Source organism: Spea bombifrons, chromosome 3, assembly GCF_027358695.1.
Source record: "Spea bombifrons isolate aSpeBom1 chromosome 3, aSpeBom1.2.pri, whole genome shotgun sequence".
Taxonomy (NCBI): Eukaryota; Metazoa; Chordata; class Amphibia; order Anura; family Pelobatidae; genus Spea; species Spea bombifrons.
This window is the reverse complement of record NC_071089.1, coordinates 92363896-92383024: the sequence shown is the minus strand read 5'-3', so window position 1 is coordinate 92383024 and position 19129 is coordinate 92363896. Positions and strand designations below refer to the sequence as shown.

The window sequence follows — 19129 nt, the reverse complement described above, 5'->3', positions numbered from 1 at the left end:
GCATTTTGACTGGCGGCCTAAGCAGTGTATGTCATTATTATACCCGCAACCCACAAATCTAGATGTGTGCTTTACATTTACACGACCTGGACTTTTCTGTGATTACAAAACATATAAAAGGCAGACAATTTAAATGGGACACTAACATAACAGTGCTAGTCCTTTATGAATATTGTATTGTCAGATTCATTAAATTCCCACGTTATAGTGAATAAACCCCCATAACTCTTCCAGTTCCTAAACTTTGGTCCCTCAGGAAGCCGTAGCTTGTCACAAGTTAAATAAATCCTTAACCAAGTGTTCAGCTCTCGAACCGGCCTTTGAACTGAGTCACAAATAGATGCATGTTTAAGAGGCTTGGGTATCATCATAAGACTCAGAGAGAAACCACAGTCCAAGGCCTTCTCTGCCACCTCCTGAGCGCCTGTGTAAACTACCCATGACTTTGACTCGTATTATGAGATTTCTCTCATAAATAACATTTTCATACACAGAACAGGACTAAACTTCCATAGAATCTTACTCCTAGATCATGCTGCCATCTTTACATCTTCACTTGTACCTCAACCACTGACTAGATTGTAAGCTCTCAAGAGCAAGGCCCTCTTCTCCTTTTCTACCAGTGTGTTATTGTGAGTGATTTTAAACTATTCTGACTCTGTTGTAACAGCGCTATGGAATCTGCAGGCGCTACATAAATAAATATAAAGGTGGAATTGGAAGGAAAGAGATATGTTTCAGCTCCTTTGTTTGACTTTACGTTATGAAGGCCTATCCCCAATAGGTTTCTGCTGTAGGAATATCTTGGCTGGCTCCTTACAACGCATAGTTAAAATCAGTGAGAAGTCTCCTCGGCCTTTTAATTATACAGGGCCAACTCAGCCCTTCTAGCTCTCAGTAATAAGTAGCAAAGTGTCAACATCTCCGGATAGCCCGTCATGGGCATTGTATGTTTTTCCCCCATGCTCTGACATTTTTAACAAAGAATCTTTTTTTTTGAAATTTTAGTATGCAAATTTTGTCTTTATTAAAATAATGAATACCTTCTTTTTTTTACACTTTTTGACAAGTGGTTACAATTTAAAGTGTTGCTCTTTCTGAAAAAATTGTGAAAAAATAGATTATATTTTTAATAAAGATACATATGGCTGTTACATGTCTATAAAGTGCACTACGCTCCTTCCACACACCTGTGCTTTTATTTCCAGACACGCTAAATAGTAGTCTGAAGGATGTTAAGCCTGGGGCCAACAAGTGGTTGTCAGAATACAACTCCCAGCATCCTCATCCAGATAGCAGGTTACTCAGTCATGAGTATATTGGTAAGTGTGCTGCGCACACATCAAATCTGTGTTATAAAACCGCGGTAAAGAAGTACAATGTCCGATGTCCAGTGTTGCAATGGGTTGGGGCAGAAAAGAGATTCATTCTAACTACAGAATATTGGGATTACTCTACAAAGCACTTACAGGTGTTCTGTTTAACCCCTGGTTAGCTAGGATAGCAGCTATAAGTGTGTTTCTTACTGGGTACAGCTTGAAACAGGTTTATATGTTTGGATCAGTTTCATCAAGTGCCGCTGTGCCATATCTTGCGCCATATCAGCACACAGGCCTCAAACTAGCCTAAGATTTGAGGAAGAATTAAGGAGTGAATCCTAAATCCTGTACTGTTGGTGGTCCTTGGCTATCCCTTTGAGAACCGTGAGCGCGTAGCACCAACATATGCCACAGGGATGATCCTGAACTGGAATAAATCAAAATATTACATGTCATTTCTTGTTAGTGAAAGTGCATGTATATAGTAGTTTTTCTAATCTAGTAGCAATAGCACGACCATAATTAAAATGAAAATGTTCACAACTTTGGAACCAGGTTTTTACAAAAAATACACATGCAACACTTTATTTGAAATTTCCCAGGAAACCCGACTCTTCACTCCCTGAGCCGTCTTCTTCAGAGCCGTTTGAACAATGGTATTCCACTTTGGGCGGCTTGCCGGGTATCCATACAATATGTAGGCTACAGGACACCATGCGCTATAGAAGTCAAAGAGATTTAAGTGTTAAAAATGATTACCATCTTTAAACACTCTTAGAAATTAAAACGGAATTAGTTTAATGACTTTACCTCAGAGGGAGTCTCATACAAAAGGATGTCGTAATCAAATGCTATTAAATCATCCTTTCTGATCTGGAAAAAAAACCACAGATGTTTCCAATGTTAACGATATTTGGCTTACTACTTTATGATTGGCTTTACAAGGGTTAAAACTATAATGTGAAATAAATATTAAACGACAAGGCTCATGGTACCATATTATTTTCACTGAGCATTAACCACATTACGTTCCATAGGCATGGGGTGTGCTAAGGCACCCAAGTGAGCAGTAACCAGCCCGCTTGGTAACCATAGCAACCAGTGGGGTCATGTAACACGTATAACCCATGATAATAGGGTGCCATCTCACACATAGGCTGCAAGATGAGGGGGGGTCAGAGAGTGTGGGACAGCCGCAAGCTGCACCAAAGGATAGGGAGAGGGGAATTAAGAGGGATGAAAGTTAAAGGAGAGAGTGTGTGTATATGTGGAAGTGTATAGTGTTAGAGTGAGTGTGTCTATGTGTATATGTGTATGTATATTAGTGCATGGTGTTAGAATGTTTGCGTGTGAGCATGTGTGTGTTGCTGTATGGCAGTTCCATGCATGTGTGTGCGTGTTATTGTGTGAAGGATAAGCCTACAGTTATTGGTACAGCAGAGAGGAACAGAAGTCACAGGAGGAAAAGTGTGCGCCTATTTTTACATATTGTTCCAGCACTTGTCCTGAGACCTGGAGGTCACCATTGCTGACAGACATGTGATGTTTTGCTCACATACCACACTGAGCAATGCTAAAATGTCCTTTACATTAAGACTTCAATAAGTCAAAAGGGACTCTTTGGTAACTAAACAGTTAAAACTTTTGTGCCACAGATTGAAATGATATTGCATTATTTCCACTTTTAAAATGGTATCGATATATTTTTCAGACAAGTGAGTGCCTGTCAAGTGCATGTTTTCTTACCAGGGGCGTTACTAGAAACACAGGCAACATCTCCCACAGTGCCACCTTTTGCCCCAAACACCTTGTGAGTGCCTTTGCCCCTATGCAGCTTATCAGTGCCATCCTAACCCCTAAACAGCCTGACTGTGCCATCTTTGTCCCCAAACAGCTGACCTGTGCCATTATTGCCCCAAAACAACTTGTCTGTGCCTTCTGTGCCCCTTGCCTCCTCTAACATACACTCTGGCACACATATGTAAACACCCTTACACAAATTACACACACGTACTCATACTCACTAACACGCACATACACATTCACCAACACCAACACCCACACTCCATCTCACCCCACTTACACATCCATACTCACATACTTACACACGCATGCTCACTCACACGCTCACACCCAAACACTCACAATAGGCCCGTTTCAGGAAGGAAGGGCCCTTTCTGAAGAATTTTGGACACGGGGAGAAAGGAAAAAGTGGTTGCAGGGGTTTCCCAGGCCCTCATGAAATTAGATAATAGCAAAAGCCTGGAGCAGTGCCAGAATTCTGAAATTAATCCTGTCCACAAGTTCTCTCTTTTCTTCTTTCCCTACTCTTACAAAGGCTGTCATGAAAGGGAAGTGAAGATACATTACCCACGTTATACACATAAGATGGGGTTTAATACTTCAAAATAACTAAACACCCGTGTAACACTAAGCGTGCATCCCCTAGGGACAGAGAAAGAGATACCTATAATGGGAATCTAAAAGAAACTATTTGAATTGTTTTATATTTGTACGAGGGACTGTAACATCGAAAGCTCCCCCAAATTATTTAACTTTTAAGACTGTTTTGTATTTTTTTTTTATGTTCTCTCTTGCCATTACTTTTGTAGAAGTACTGTGATTTTCTGATTAAATATAAATAAATCAGTTCTGTGTTTGTGCTCTAATTTTGAACTCAGCTTTTAGAGTTAACACACTGGCATTTTTATGAATTGAAAGTTCTCTTTTTTTAACCAAATTATTTTTGTTTTTATTTCCATATACAATTTGAGCAGTTCAGGGGGTTACCGAAGCCTCCTTAGGTATTTTTTAAGAGTTTTTATAGTACCTGGTGTTGGCAGAAAATAAAGTTTTGGGGTCATGGGTTGAACAGATGTGGGGTTCAAATGTAGTTGATTTGGGCCCTGCGGTGAGAACGGCCAGCGAGCCTGCAGGCTTTTTTTCATTAACCCTTTCACCCCACATTCCCCCTTAACGTCATGGTGAGAGCTGTCAGGCAGGTGGTGGATTTAGGGGCTTCCATAACATTATTCCATTGTTTACTATCAAGAAAAGGACTGGTAAGACCTAACATTTTTTGTTTTCTTACTAACTTTTCAATCTAAAACTCAAATATACACCCAGTATGGCACAATAGGAGCACCTAGTAGGAATTAATACTCTTTTACTTATTCATTTCATACCAGTTGCTTGACATTCTGGATTTTTTGCAGGAAGTATTCTCGTTGTTCTGTGCTTTTCTCCCACATGACATAGCTGCTTCCCAGTTCAGCCAGATCAAAGAGAGACATGATGTCGGGTGCAACGTATCCAAAGCTGTCTAATGGGACATAGAAAAGGATGATTAGGCTTATAACATTTGCTGTCTACTTAAGAGGAGTATTTCTAAAGTTGTCTTGGAATTCCCATAAATAATGCATAGCCAAACATGAAATGCTATAACACAGTGACATACATCATCTTGAGAACCTCTTTATGGACTGATGGACACCTTTTGGACATCATCATGAAAATGAATGTAAATCGATAAAAAAAAAAAATATACACATTGTCCAAGCACATGCAATGATAAAAATATTTTGACCATTGTAAAGTGAAATGGGATTTCAGCGATGTACACATCCAATTTCAAGATGTAGTAACACACAAGATTGCAAAGCGAATGGCCATTAGTATAGCTGTGGGTAAAAAGGGGCAATTTTAGCTATAGTACAGATTGTATGTTCTACTATAGTACATATTGTATGTTCTAATATAGTACAGATTGTATGTTCTAATATAGTACAGATTGTATGTTCTAATATAGTACGTTCTAATATAGTACATATTGTACGTTCTAATATAGGACATATTGTATGTTCTAATATAGGACATATTGTATGCTCTAATATAGTACAGATTGTATGTTCTAATATAGTACAGATTGTATGTTCTAATATAGTACATATTGTATGCTCTAATATAGTACAGATTGTATGTTCTAATATAGTACGTTCTAATATAGTACATATTGTACGTTCTAATATAGGACATATTGTATGTTCTAATATAGGACATATTGTATGCTCTAATATAGTACATATTGTACGTTCTAATATAGTAAATATTGTAGGTTCTAATAGTGTTATTCTTACACATGTCCAATCTTACCAGGAATGTCCTTTGCGATAAGAGGAGTGGTTCGCTGCTTCATCTGCTTGTAGAAGTTATAGTCATCTTGACGATGACTTTTGAGACTTGCACTTTCTGAACAGTTAACGTTTATAGCTGGACGTGGCTTTTCCTGGTGGAAGAACACCGACGCAGAACATGCTCTAATATCTTGCTATAAAGTAAAAAGGAAAAACTCCATCAATATTAAAATGTTCTCACCTGTTTTATCTATTTCTATCAGTCAACATGCCAGTTTATTCTATTTATCCATGTTCCTGTAGACCCCTCTAGCTCAGGCCATTTGTACACAGTGCTGACACTCATCTGCTAGCTGTTGCAGATAAAATATCCAATTGCATCACCATATCTTGCTTTATAGAAAGCAAAATAATGCTCAATATAAACTAATACCATCTAATATCATCAGAGAAATACTCACATTGTCCTTATACACTTTGGTGGTAAATTCAACATAGTATTTGTTTCCTATTTCTGGAACCGACTGCAAGAAACAAAAAGTAAATTACATTAACATTTGATGATGTAATGATATGTCATAATAAGATTATACACCGTTATTACATTTTATTTATAGAGCACAAGCAGAGTCACACAAAATCTAATATATTAGTGCAGAAGGGGAAGAGGGACCGGTAAGGTTACAATCTTATACATTATGATTATCACATCCCGTGTCTGGACACGCTTATACATCGGATCTCTTTTTCCTCCTCACACAGTGATTTAATAACTATGTATATTTAATATTTAATGTCATCATTGAAGCCCCTGATTTGGCAAGAGGCATTCTTGCATACAAATCCCTAAGCAGAACTGCATTTTCTATAACACTTTCAAAAGAGCATGCTTTTTAAGGACATCTGCAATATTTTGGTCTAGATACACTTACAACTTAATTTGGACATTCACATTATACATTTTCATGAACGCCATCATATTTAATTTGCTGTAATGCCCATTACCAGCTGTCAGGTATTTTTATAAATATATATATATATATATATATATATATATATATATATTATATATATATATTTTTTTTCACATTACAGTTTTGAAAATGTTCTGCAAGAAAAAAGTGAAAATCGTCCAATCGCCCTCAATGTATCAAGAAGCAGCTAACCCTCCTATCTGCTTTATTAAACCAAAGCCCTGCACAAATCTCTTTCAGAAATAATCCAGCCTTGACATGGAAATCCTGATCTTCCGTTACTTTATCCCCTGACCTTTCGTCTTGCTGCTGCAATCCAAACAGGGTTTCGCTACATGTTTCCTGCTGAATGTGTATCGAACACCGCGAAATACGGAAGGCCGACAACTGACTTTTGTGATCCGCTCACTAACAGGAAATTTGAGTTAAAATCCGACGGGAACAGACTGCGTAAAATAATAACATATTCCATAGGGCAACACCTAATACAACTATTGATTTTTAGCTATTAAGGTTGATTTAAAAAGTACTGGCTTTCAATCATGCCTGGGGCATCTGAAGGTCTCTGCGTGACCCCTGCTCTGTCTTTAGCCATATTCTACACGGACTTGTGAATGTGCGACAATGACGCGGCAATGATAATTCCCACATATAACAATACGGTTCACATTGGAGGATTAAGAGAGAGGACATTTGGTGTCCAAAATGAATAAGCTGCTACGCTGAAACTTCATATTTGTTTATTCATGACGGATAAAGACATTTACAGGATTTTAGGATCAGCGTATTTAGAAAGATCCCGGGTACACTTTCAGCAATGCCTGGCTTCATTTTGATACATAATGCTCTCGTCTGTCGCCCGCCAGTAAATACAAACACAATGTATCTACACGTCGCTCCATAGTATAATGACAGCTAGAAAGCTTAGCTAGACTAGGCCAAAGAGACCTCGTAACAGTAGAATATGTCCTTGGTCACAAGAGAAATTATTTTGGGAATTGGGCTGGGCATGAAAACATGTGCTGCCGGCTGTTTCGCAAACAATGATTTCCATGGTAACCTAGTGGATTTAAAAAATCCAATTTCTTATGGATTATGTGTGCCGGTTTACCCCCTTTGGCTATTCCACTCTCTGTAGTTTAGTATTGGCCTCTGGATTTAGTTTTACCCGTGTAGAGGTAAAGATTAGCCAGGTGGCCACCATAACATTGCTTTTCTTATGGTTTCAGCTTGCCCTCACATGAAAAGATGTGAGCTTTACCACAAATATGCAAACGCCACTAATGTCTTTAAAGGGGAAGTCCAATGGAAGTCCAATACTTTCCCCCCCGAGCATCAAATACAGCGCTGTTTATAGTAACGTCAGTCGCCATTGACAAAAATCTAGTTTTAGCTCATTTTGGTCCAATAAACTTCCTTTATGTGCAGACCTGGAGGCAGCCATTGTTGTCAGTCATGTGATATTTTGGGTGACTCTCCCTGTCCAGAAGCCACACTGAGCTTATTTTTTATGGCGATGCATTAGCGTAATTAGAGGTTTATTCTTCCAAATACTTTCATTAGTCACATAGTCAGGCCGTGTGATTAAGACTGAGCCATTCCATTGTTTACCCCAGGCAGTAATATGATAAGGAGACAAGTAGATGAGGCCAATATAACTGAGCTAGGACACATGCAAAAGGCATATGCTAGCCTCTAAAATATTATGCAAAAACTAGAACTGCTAAAAAAAAATTGCACAATACTTTTAAAATTTATTTTTAATCTGACACTAGAACAGAAACAAAAATCTCCCTCCACAAAATAAAAGTGAAAACAATATCTTTTTTTTTAATTATTTTTTTCAGTGTTGTGGGAGTCTTCTTTATTGGAATGATTAGATCTCCTTTCTAAAACAAACATGACATTTTTCAAAGACGCGGCGGCTATTTGTGAAAGAGCAGATGTTCCCAGCGCTGGTCCTGGTATCAGCGCACACACAAACTATTTATAGAGATGACTGCTCTGGTCAGAGCTGTGAAATAAATGCATTATCTGATGTTTCACTCCGAGGAGTACAGCCATCGCTTCCTTCTAATATAGTTTATGAAAGACTGTGGTCAATGTGAGCTTTCACTATTGCGATCACGTAGCGTGGAGCGCTCCATCTCCTAGGGACTCATACAATAAACGGAGCAGATCACCTCTTGTGAGGCATTTTATTTAGTAGCACAAATACACTTTAAGCCTCAATCTAACCATGTCTGAAAAGGTCTACATCATTCGAAATTCGCTTAGCGCAGGGATTATCACCGGGTCTGCCGGCTGGGCCATGAATCGTATAGGAAACTACAGTCATTTGATAGCAAATTTCATTACAATAAAAGTGAAATCAATGGGAGCGCTCTCTGTGCATGCGTGCGACCCCCTGCCACATGCGCTGCAGCTGCCTGGCGGTAAATACATCGCAAGCCAGAAGATATGGGTTTTGCTGAGCTCATCTAATGTATGGAACGAGGCACACCAGAAACACCAGGTGAGGAGGGTCCTGCTCAAAGGAGCTTACAATCTAGAGGCATTAAAGTGTCTCTAGTTACTTATGAGATGGGTAGCTGTGTTTTTTAGTAGGGCAGAAGTGTAATATATAAGCATATCATATACACATTTGGATTTACATATCCTGAAAACTTACACATGCCGGTTTAAATAGTTGATTTTAACTGGAATAACAGTTTCGTTTGTGTTTGTGCCATCGCTAGCTAACGAATGGGAAGGACACCTGTAAGACTCGGCTTTTATTACTGCCGAGTGTCAAGGTGACCAGCCTGTGCCAGTCCTGTCAAACAAGGAACAGACCAGCTGTCACATCATTACCCTTTCGCTGCTGAGCTTTCGTCATAAACTTCCGGAGGCACCAGACAAGCCGGCCACGATTTACTATACAGCCAAGAGCTGCCATAGACTAAAAATATAAATATTATATATCAGAAAAAATTTTTTTAATAAAACTTTCTTCTAGAATTAAATACACTGAATTTGTCTTTTTTAATAAATAAAATCCTTTTTTTTTTTTTTTATCAAGGGTAGATTTTAACCATGTAATGCATGTCAGGCTTGTAAAAGTGACTATTTTTTATACTGGGGAGAAAGAGGAAGAATTAAATCCAGAGATGGACGATGCAGATCATCGTTACAAAGTGGTCAGTTTCATTGCTATTATTTTTAATGATTATTACTTAATGTAAAGCCGCAGTATAGGTCAAGTGGCATCTTAATGATGTCACCGCAATCAAACAAGCCGCCTGGCATTATGGATCAGTATTATTTTATGTGCCAAATATATAATGGGAGGAAATACTTAAAGGCACATGAAAGACGTCATATTTAATGCTGACTTGGCATTACATGCCTCTAAATGAACAGTCGGTAGGTATTAATATGTTATTATATGTTATATGTTAAAGCGCAGATGCTAAGTAGAACGCTACAAAGTAAAGAATGTTGTAGGACCCAAATGGAGGATAATTAATTGATTGATTGTTATAGCAACCACCCAGCTATGCGGTGATTGCTATAGCAACCGGCTACTAATGTAGTGATTTGCCTTTTTTTTTAATTTTATGGTAATGTTGAGGTCATTGTCTCATGAGAAAGGCAGATTAAGCTTGGGCACATTGGAAATGCTAATGCATCCCCGGGCATTGTCATTCAGAACAAGAGCGTTGGAGACTTCTCATTCTGGAGTGTTTGAGAAAAAATAATTAGTCATGATTGTAACCTCTGCCACAATATGGTTCACTGTTGGCAATGAAAATGTTAATAGTTGTGGGTACCCTCATCATCCTCCTCCCGATTCCGCTTATCCTCGGCCCCAATGTTCTTGCTTTCTTTACTTTTTAGAAACCCTTAATAAAAGTTAAGTGAATAACAAAAAACTGGCTTTATTAAAGGAAATGAGATCTCTGGAGCATTTTAACTATTAAAGGGGCCACAACCGCAGAAGGCACCGGGGGTTAATGTGCTATCACAGGACTGCTGCACAACTACTGATCCCGGTAACGGTTCTAAGGATGGAACTTTGCCAGTAGATCTCCTGATGATGACCCCGGGCAGATCCAAGGACACTCACCTTCACGGTGGCTTTGTTCACCCGGAGCAGGGACTGCAGGTTGTTGGGGGAACCGGTGTAGTAGTTGATGTATTGCACGGCCACTACTGCAGGGTGTCTGGCTGTCCTGTAATTAGTAGGGATCTCCCGAGTTTTCCCGAGTCCCGGAGACACTATAGCAAAGGGCAAGGCTTGCGCTGCCAGGGGCAGGAGGATCAGTAGACACAGGAGCATGGCGAGTGATCGGGGTTAATGCCTGTAAAGGAGCGCTGGCCTCGGTCTCTCCTCCGGTGTCTGCTCCGGTGTGGTGATCCAACTTGCGCTGCTCATTAAGAAATAGTGGCTGATCCGCCGGGTCCTCCCCCTGCACGGAGATGTCATTGCTGGGAAGTCCTTTGGCCGTCAGAGATACCGACTCCCCTCCTCACCCCTTCCCCCCCCCGCAACACATACCGATGCTACTTATAATATAGCGCCATCATATTCCGCAGTGCTGTACAATAGGTAAACATGAGTAAAAATGGGGCAAAAGGTAAGAAGGGCCCTGACCTAAGGAGCTTACAATCTATGATCAGTGAATGAGATTCCCAGGGGGCCGTGAGGTTGCTGTGGACTACAAGCCTCATCATCCTCAGTCATGGCAGGAGCTTTAGGCTGTGGAAGGGAAGAAATTGCTTCTTCTGGAATTTATTACAAAAAGGCACCCCCCACCTCCCTCAGTTACACGCGTGTTACACGGAATCATTCTATTCCCTTTAGGCCCAAAACAGCAATAGTATACATACACTGCCCTTTCATACAAATATAGACTCCCCTTACACACATTTAAACAGTGCCCTTACACATATACATTGCCTTTACACATATATACAGTGCCCTTACACACATATATACATTGGGCACGCGCGTATAAGAACTGGGCCACGGAGAACTCTCCCCATCTCTTGTTTCTCTCTCTACGCCCTACTCCCCACCTCATTCATTTCTCACTTTCCCCCTTCTTCTCTTAATCGGTTTCATTTCTCTCTCTCTCTCTCTCTCTCTCTCTGCACCCTCCTTTCTCCCCATCTGTTTCATTTCTCTCTCTGCCCCCTTATCCACATATCTTTTTCGTTTCTCCTTCTGTCCCCCTTTTTCCCATCTCTTTTATCTCTCCCACCTTGTTTCTCCATCTCTTGCACCCCCCTCCTTATCTTACCCTTTTCCCTCGGCTTTCTCAGACCTCTGCTCCAGACTCCCACTCTGTGCACGCGGCTTCCCTGCTGCGCTCCGGCATACGACGTCTTATCGCGGCACTCAGCAACAAGCACCGAGAGATCCATGATTTTCCTAACCGTCCCAATTGCTAATTTCCCAGGACAAATCGGGACAGTTGACAGGTTTGCTTTACTCATTTGACTTAACTGTTCCCGGTATCTCTTTATCTGAAAGCTGAAGTTTTTAATTTGGCTTTTGTCGTTCATCCCTCAAAGGTTCTCGTGGATGACACTGGCTTTCGCTGAATCTTTCACTTTTAATGAATCTAGTTATGCTAAAAACTGTGGCCATAGACAATAGAAAAGAATATATGTGTGCCAAAAATGTCAGGAAGAGAAAAAAAAAAGCAAATACAAAAGAAAACGAAACGAGGTGCAAGAAGGGGAATAATTCCGAAGAAAACTCCTAATAAAATAGTACAACTATGATTTATTTATGAAACATAGATCAATAAGAAAAATACATCTGGATTATTCCCCCCTGCTGTGCGTTCATTAAAAGATATGACCATGACAGTTCCTATTCAGAGAACAGAACCTCCCACACAGTCTCCTTGTCTCCCGGTTCCAGTAATCACACATTACTTTGCCGCTCAGTAATCTAAGGCGTTTCATAATACATACAGAAGGTCATCATCATCATCATCGTGTAGGGAGACATCATGTGTTTGTTTCAAAGGGACATTCCAGCCATCCTAACGCCTGACAGCTACACGCCCCCTTTAAATTTACATGGTAACTGTTTTGCAACATGGGGGTATACTCGCCCTCTGTCAGCTCCCGCGCAGGCTCAAGGAACGCCGTGCCCCGTGATCTGTTCAGACCTCCATGTCCGTGTGTGGAAAGCGCTGCCACTAATTTCAATGGGAACACTTTCCTATCACTGATTGACTGCTTGATCAGCCAATCAGTGACAAGAAATGTTGGACCATGGAGGAGGAGGGCATCTTCTTTGCATCAGATAAGTGCTTATTTATATTTTCTTTTCGTTTGGAATGTATTTCTAAATGATGCAAAATATTGTTTAGCATACATGTGATTGGCTGCTGCTACCGAACGCAATAATTTCTGTTTAATGTAACCCTTTGAGTGCCAGAGGTCGGGTCACGTTTTCTCCCTGGAAAGCCAGACCAATATTCATAGTTTTGCCATAGTTATACGGTATTTAGGGCATAACGTAATAAGCATACCTGGGAACTCTCCGAGTTTGCCCAGAGATAGCCGGGTGAAGCACCGCTTCTCCGGGTCAAGACCTGAATCCTCCGGGTCACGGGAGCGGGGCGTGGCAAGACCATTTTCCATTTAAATGGGGGTGTTTCCCGCTGTCGTCAGTGTGCAGTCCTGGCCGCGTCCCGCAAGGGAAGGCTCCGGGTAGCTGAAGCCCAGAAGTTCCCAGGTAACTTTACATTTACATTTCTTTAAGTTACGCTTTAAGTCACCCTTGAGTGGATATCGCTGACATTCAGTCATATTCATCCAAGTTTTTTTTATAAAAGCAGCAAAGACTCGCCGCACATATTTTACGGTGAATACTTTCCTCATTCATTTTGCTTCTTTTGTAAGAGCGTGTATGAAATACGTTTGGAACGTTCTACTTGATCCGTGTTATCGGTGGGTGAGCAGAGTGCATGACCCCCCCCCAAGTGTTGCAACATGCTATATGGTCCCTGGAACTTTTTCCAGGCCTTGGCACCCAAACAGTACATGCTTCCTTTGGTGGCAAGAATAGCGTGCCACTGTTTTCAAGTGAAACACGCAGGTAACCGACCCTTGCTGCGCTCTCAAAGCTTTATTTTCTGACTGCAGACTGAAAAAGCCAATTCCATCTCCTTATAGTGTCCATGAGAGAACGCTGAGTAAGAGCGCTCTGCTGCATTTTAATGAGTGTAAGTGGCCAAATTTACTTCTTATGTTTTGTAGAGCAAGTTCTCGAAATTACCCAGAATTCTCCTTATTCTCAATGTTTTTAGAAAAAATAAACACTATGTCGCAATACATCCACTAGAACTCTTTTTGTGGGCTTTTCACGTGACTAAGGAAGAAGAAGGAGGGGAGGAAATGATTGCAGTTTCTCGGATGTTTCTGGCCAGGCTGTTCACGTACAATTAAATGATGTTGCCCCATGTCCCACAAACAGATGTTGGGATCAAAACCCACGCAAGCAAACATCCTTTTAGTTGTTTCCCGTCTATTTGGCTGTTCTTCACATTCCACACTCCATACATTATTGCTAAATCAATACTTAATGGTGGTTCTCTATAAAGGTCACGGCATTTCAAGTGTTACAAATTGCACTGTAATTGCGATATTTGTTTCAGCTTAAATATTGACATTGAAATTAATGTGGGTGACGTTATTTCTTGCCTCTTTATCTGGGCCTGAACTTGATACACTATTTACGCCATAGGGATGTTGCAATATCTGTGTTGGTGTTTTAAAGTTGGCCCATATGGGTGGGATTGTACTCAGGATTAGTTGACAACCAATTTCCTATACAAAACAAGGCAAAAATTGAGTGCATATCCAGTGAATATCATTCAAAAAACCTATCTAAGGCATAAATATTGGGGATTCCATCACACCACATGCCATATATTGCTTAGCCCACCACTACATCAAATACCCCAAGTTTGGCAAACCCTATCTAATTTTTCTTGGCTATATTGCCTACTAAGGAGCTGAGTTCATGCCTTTTTTCAGGGTATTTGCTGGGTATGTGCTGAATTCTTGCTTTATTTTGTTTACTTATTGGTCATTGTTATTCTAGCAGCAACCTGGGAATCTGAATGTTTATGCCTTTTATGCATTTTAGATCATTCTGACTAAACCTTAGGGATAAGCAGCCCCTCCAGTCTCACAGGCGCCTCATTAATGGTATCCATAGAAGGCTTTAAATCGCGCAAGAGTCTCCTCTGGGTTAATATGCGGTGCAGACAGAATCCGCTGATTCAGCCCCTTGGTAAGCAATATAGCCATGAAACATTAGATAGGACTCGTCAAACAACAATATTAGTGCCTCAGGTGTTTTTTGAATGGCACTCGCTGGACACAAACTGAATTCTTTCTTTGTTTTGTGTACTTATTGGTCATTAATACTCTATCAGCAACCCAGGATACTATTTCTTCTACATGGCCCTCATTGCATTTTACTGCATACAAATTGAGTTTCCATCTCTCTTTCCTTCCACAGAAGTAGGACGTCAGCACTGTCTCACAAGCAGTCTCGCTGTGCCATTTTGCTCCATCTGCTGCAGCATAGGACCGCAACACTGAACTTCAGCGGGAAATCAGATGACCTGCTACCTTTTTTTTTTTTTATCAGCCCTGCCCTTAGTACTATGTCCACTATTGATGTTTTATAATGTATATGTCACTACGGTTGTTCTTTACTGTACTCTTGGTGCCTACTACTATATCCGTTGGGCTATTTATAAAGAACAATTCTGGCACAAAGTTTTGTTTGTGGTCTTATCATCAACCAATGCAGCGATCAAACCAGCAAGAAGCTTGTATTCATTTCAATGATGCTATGACCGGTTTTAAATGTTTGCGCCAGAAATTCTTTAAAACCTACCGCTTTGTTCAGAAAAGTATCCACCTGAATCGGAAGCTTTGTTACTCCCCAATCTCTACCGTTTACTGACACCCAGAACTGCCGATAGTGCCCTAGAACAGGGAAATCCATCCACAATGGTTAAATCCCAAAGAAAGAGAGTATTACTGATTAGGCTGACTTTGTAACCATAACAGAAAATAATATATCACCCACGTGAGCAGGAAACCAAGCAGCGAAGTGTACCTGGGAATATCCAGAAAATATCTGACCTTCACGGTTCTATTTAGAGAAAAAGGATTCTCCTCGTTTGACGTATACGTCCCTCTTCTACTTTGTTGAACAGCTTTGTTTTTAAAAGTTTCCATCAATTATGGCAATAAGTTTTCCATTTTACTTGTTAATGGAGTGTGAAAACAACATAAACTGTAAAGTTTGTTGTGACGGAGACCTGTACTCGGACTGAGTAGCTCCGCCATAGAGATATAAGGGTATAATCTCATCAACCACCAGACAGCCTGGTGCCTCCATACAGTTCTATGCCCAGCAATGCCCACCCGACAAAGAGTCACTATTTCGGGGTAATCCCGGGGGAGGGGCGTCAATCTCAGGGTACCAATAGAGAGCATCTGAAACTTCCTCGGGAATAGTCCGCACGGTAGTCAGGCCAGAGTTCCCTAGCTGTGGCTGGGTAAACCCAAGTCCTAAAGATTGGTAATAAAAGCAGGGTTCCCAAATAAGCTCCCTCTCTGCAACCACCAGGAGCTTAATGTAACCTCAAAAGAGCGACGTGGTGGAACAAAGGATGTCCATGGTGACGCAGGTCTGGCCGTCTCACAGTTCCATGAATTCGCGGCCAGGTCCCGGTCAGGCGCCAAGCAGGGGGGAGGTGGAATCAGACCAACATTAGGGGTATACAGGGTCCGTGAGCCTTTAATCCTTGGGAAAAACACAGGGATGGGGTGTAACACAGGAAAACAGGTATGGGGCCAAAATAACATAGGGGATAAACAGATGGGCTGTCACATATGTATTAGACACACGTTACCGGCTACAGAATGCTTCTACTGAATGGAGAGTTCTGTCCTAGGGGTGGTGCAGAGGGGTAATTTCCAGACTTAAAGGACCCTGCTTTTGCCATTGAAGAAGATGCATGGTTACATTTAAAGCTCTATAGTGGCCATTGTAAAAGGAATTTGCCATTTTGCTCATAGTATCACGTTCTAATTGATATCAGTGGCATGAGTCCCATTTAAGAGAATAAGCCTGTAATGTCTCCAAAGTAAAAATATCAAGCAAGCTTTGTGCTGAATTAACTGGCGCTATCAGAGTCTGAAAATGCCAAGGGCTAAGTGTAGAAATGATTTGTCCAGTCAAACAGGAAACTTATGGTGTAAATGATAAGCTAATCATTCAGTCCTTAACAATTTCTCTTTATTCAAATTATCCCTGTTGCATGGAGATTATCAGACCGTGCCCAAGAAACAAGAAATAACCAGAGCCTTGGTGTTCAATAGGTACATTGGTACAAAAGCTGACTTCAGAAATTATGGTTCCATCAAAAAAAAAAAAGATTAATATTATCTCACAGCAAATAACGCCGCAGTTCTGCAGACAAAATATGTAGTGCACACATGATACCGCTATTACGTACAATGGCAGAGAAACCAGAGTCTGAGAGCCAAAATCTAAGATTTTTATGCTTTCAAGGTTGAGATAACGAAACAGCTCGTCTTAGATAAAAGGGGTACATTTTATACTTTGGTTGAAGGTTATAAATGTATGAAAGTCACTCAAAGACACTGTCCGAGAAATGGGAGCCCCTTCTGAAAATTAGTTTAACTATAAAGACGTATTTCTCGGATAAATATGCATTACATTAACTTTAGATAATACTAAAGCTGAATTCTATTATAGTATTTTTCTATAATTTTAATGAAATCACAGCATCCTTACCTGACCTGTGTCCAGAATACTGTTAGACATATACATGCACCTATATGCTCTATAAACATGCATTACATAGGTGGCCCTATAGAGTGATTGCTACAAGCTGCATTAGTGGTGCATCATGAACGGCCACTGCTAGCATGTTTCTATGGGCTTGGTTTGGACTGCGGTTTGAGATTTTCCATCTCATTCCTTCTCAGTAGAGGTTTTGTATTAAATATGGATTCTAGAGCAAAATCAGCGAGAAATTAACATTGTCCCAGATGTGTGCTGAATAAACCTCATTGTCATTTTTGGCAGTGGCTCTAGTCATGCACCTTTTCTTTTAGTGGCTTTAAAAATAAAGCCAATTTAGATTTTAGTATTTTTCTCTCCAGTTTTAATAACTTCACAGTGCCCTTATCCAGCCTTTTGGTTGCCATGCCCCATGGAAGACTTCAGAGGTCCTCCTCCTTGCTATGGAGAGGAGAAAGGGAGTGTGGTCCACCACTATGGCCATAATAGACTCCGTGGCAAGAAGTACTAACACCTTTTCTTCACTGCACGACTGGAAGCATGACACCTCAGATGTCATGGTAGGGAAGAACTGTTTTAACAACCACATGGGTCTCAGTAGAAGGCAGAAGCCTTTTGAATTGTAGTAGGTATAAAATATACTTTATCAATTAAAGACGTAAAATGAGCCGTAAGCAAGGATGGAGTGAGCCTGATTCGAATAAATCAAAGACACTAACTAATATAAGTATCTTAAAAGAATAGATAAATCAGTAATAGAAGATAAGTAAAACAGCATGGTTTTTAATTTATTATTTCAATGGGTGCTACTTTACAGATTACTGCCAAAGAAGATCTAGAAATGATCACTTTGTTAAATTATATAAGTATATTTAGGTATGTAGTGTGCTATTTTTATAACAAAAGTACCAGACTAAGGATTAATAAACATATAAATACACATAAATCAACGGGGGAGGGCTGGGAAGGGGAGTAGGGGGATAGTGCGTATGTTTAGGAATGGTACACATTGAGCATGTTGTGCAATAATGGGCCATTGTTCCATCCTCTGTAAATCAAATATACAGAACTAAAAGAAATGGAAAGCAGCAGAGACTCTTCCAATTGCTGTTCCCAGTAATCCCACTAGAGGGAACTATTTCACAGATAAGTTATAGAAACTTTGAACGGGGTAGATCACCATCCTAAAATGCACTTATTCACAAATGACACAAAAACAACTTTAAGGACACAACATAATTTATGGTGTTTTATAACAGGGCCAGACTGGGAATGAAAAGCAGCCCTGGAAATATTTGGACACCAGAATCTTATATTTTATGGCGTGGTCGAGCTCTTGTGCCCACACCACTTGCCATCCAAATAGCTAAAAATCATTATTTTTAAATAATGTAAGTATGTCTCCGGCAGTGGCGTCGGCAGGGGGGGCCAGAGGGGGCCATGGCCCCCCTACATCATGCTGTGCCCCCCCAATTGAAACGCCGTCTTTTTTTTTTTTGTAATAGACGCGGAGGAGAGAGAGAGGCGCCGAACGGTCGCTGAGGAATAAGTTTTCAGAAACCGTTCAGCGCCTCTCACTCTTCTCCGCGAGGCCTCTGCCTTGGTCGCAGTGCCGGCATTTCAAGTTGAGCGCCGGTATATGATGCCATATCCGGCGCTCAACAGTGAAGCCGCGCACACTGTGGCAGAACCAGGGAGACAGGGACTTCGCGATCTCACCGCTGGACTTCTACAAGCCCAAGGTAAGTGAACTTTGAAGGGGGGAGAGGGTAGAAAGTTAGGAGGGGGATAGAAAGTGAGAAGAGGTAGATTGGGAGGGAGAGGGGATAGTTAGGATAGATT

General features: G+C 40.7%; 1 protein-coding gene across 1 annotated transcript; it reads right to left on the bottom strand.

Moving 5' to 3' along the window:
• Positions 1-1875: 1875 nt before the first annotated feature.
• RARRES1 (retinoic acid receptor responder 1) lies at positions 1876-10843 on the bottom strand. The gene is made up of 6 exons (XM_053459358.1): positions 10535-10843; positions 5914-5976; positions 5472-5646; positions 4505-4641; positions 2130-2192; positions 1876-2038 (listed from the first exon to the last, which is right to left on the bottom strand). The coding sequence occupies exons 1-6, from the start codon at positions 10745-10747 to the stop codon at positions 1904-1906; spliced, it is 786 nt and encodes a 261-aa protein (XP_053315333.1). The 5' UTR covers positions 10748-10843; the 3' UTR covers positions 1876-1903.
• Between the last annotated feature and the right edge of the window lie 8286 nt (positions 10844-19129).

Bases quoted from the DNA above. Each gene is read 5' to 3' on its own strand.
- RARRES1 (XM_053459358.1), bottom strand. From the start codon at position 10,747: ATGCTCCTGTGTCTACTGATCCTCCTGCCCCTGGCAGCGCAAGCCTTG. The intron at 5,977-10,534 runs GTGAGTGTCCTT...TGTTTCTTGCAG, and splicing joins TGAACAAAGCCACCGTGAAG to TCGGTTCCAGAAATAGGAAA. The intron at 4,642-5,471 runs GTAAGATTGGAC...ATGTCCCATTAG, and splicing joins TATCGCAAAGGACATTCCTG to ACAGCTTTGGATACGTTGCA.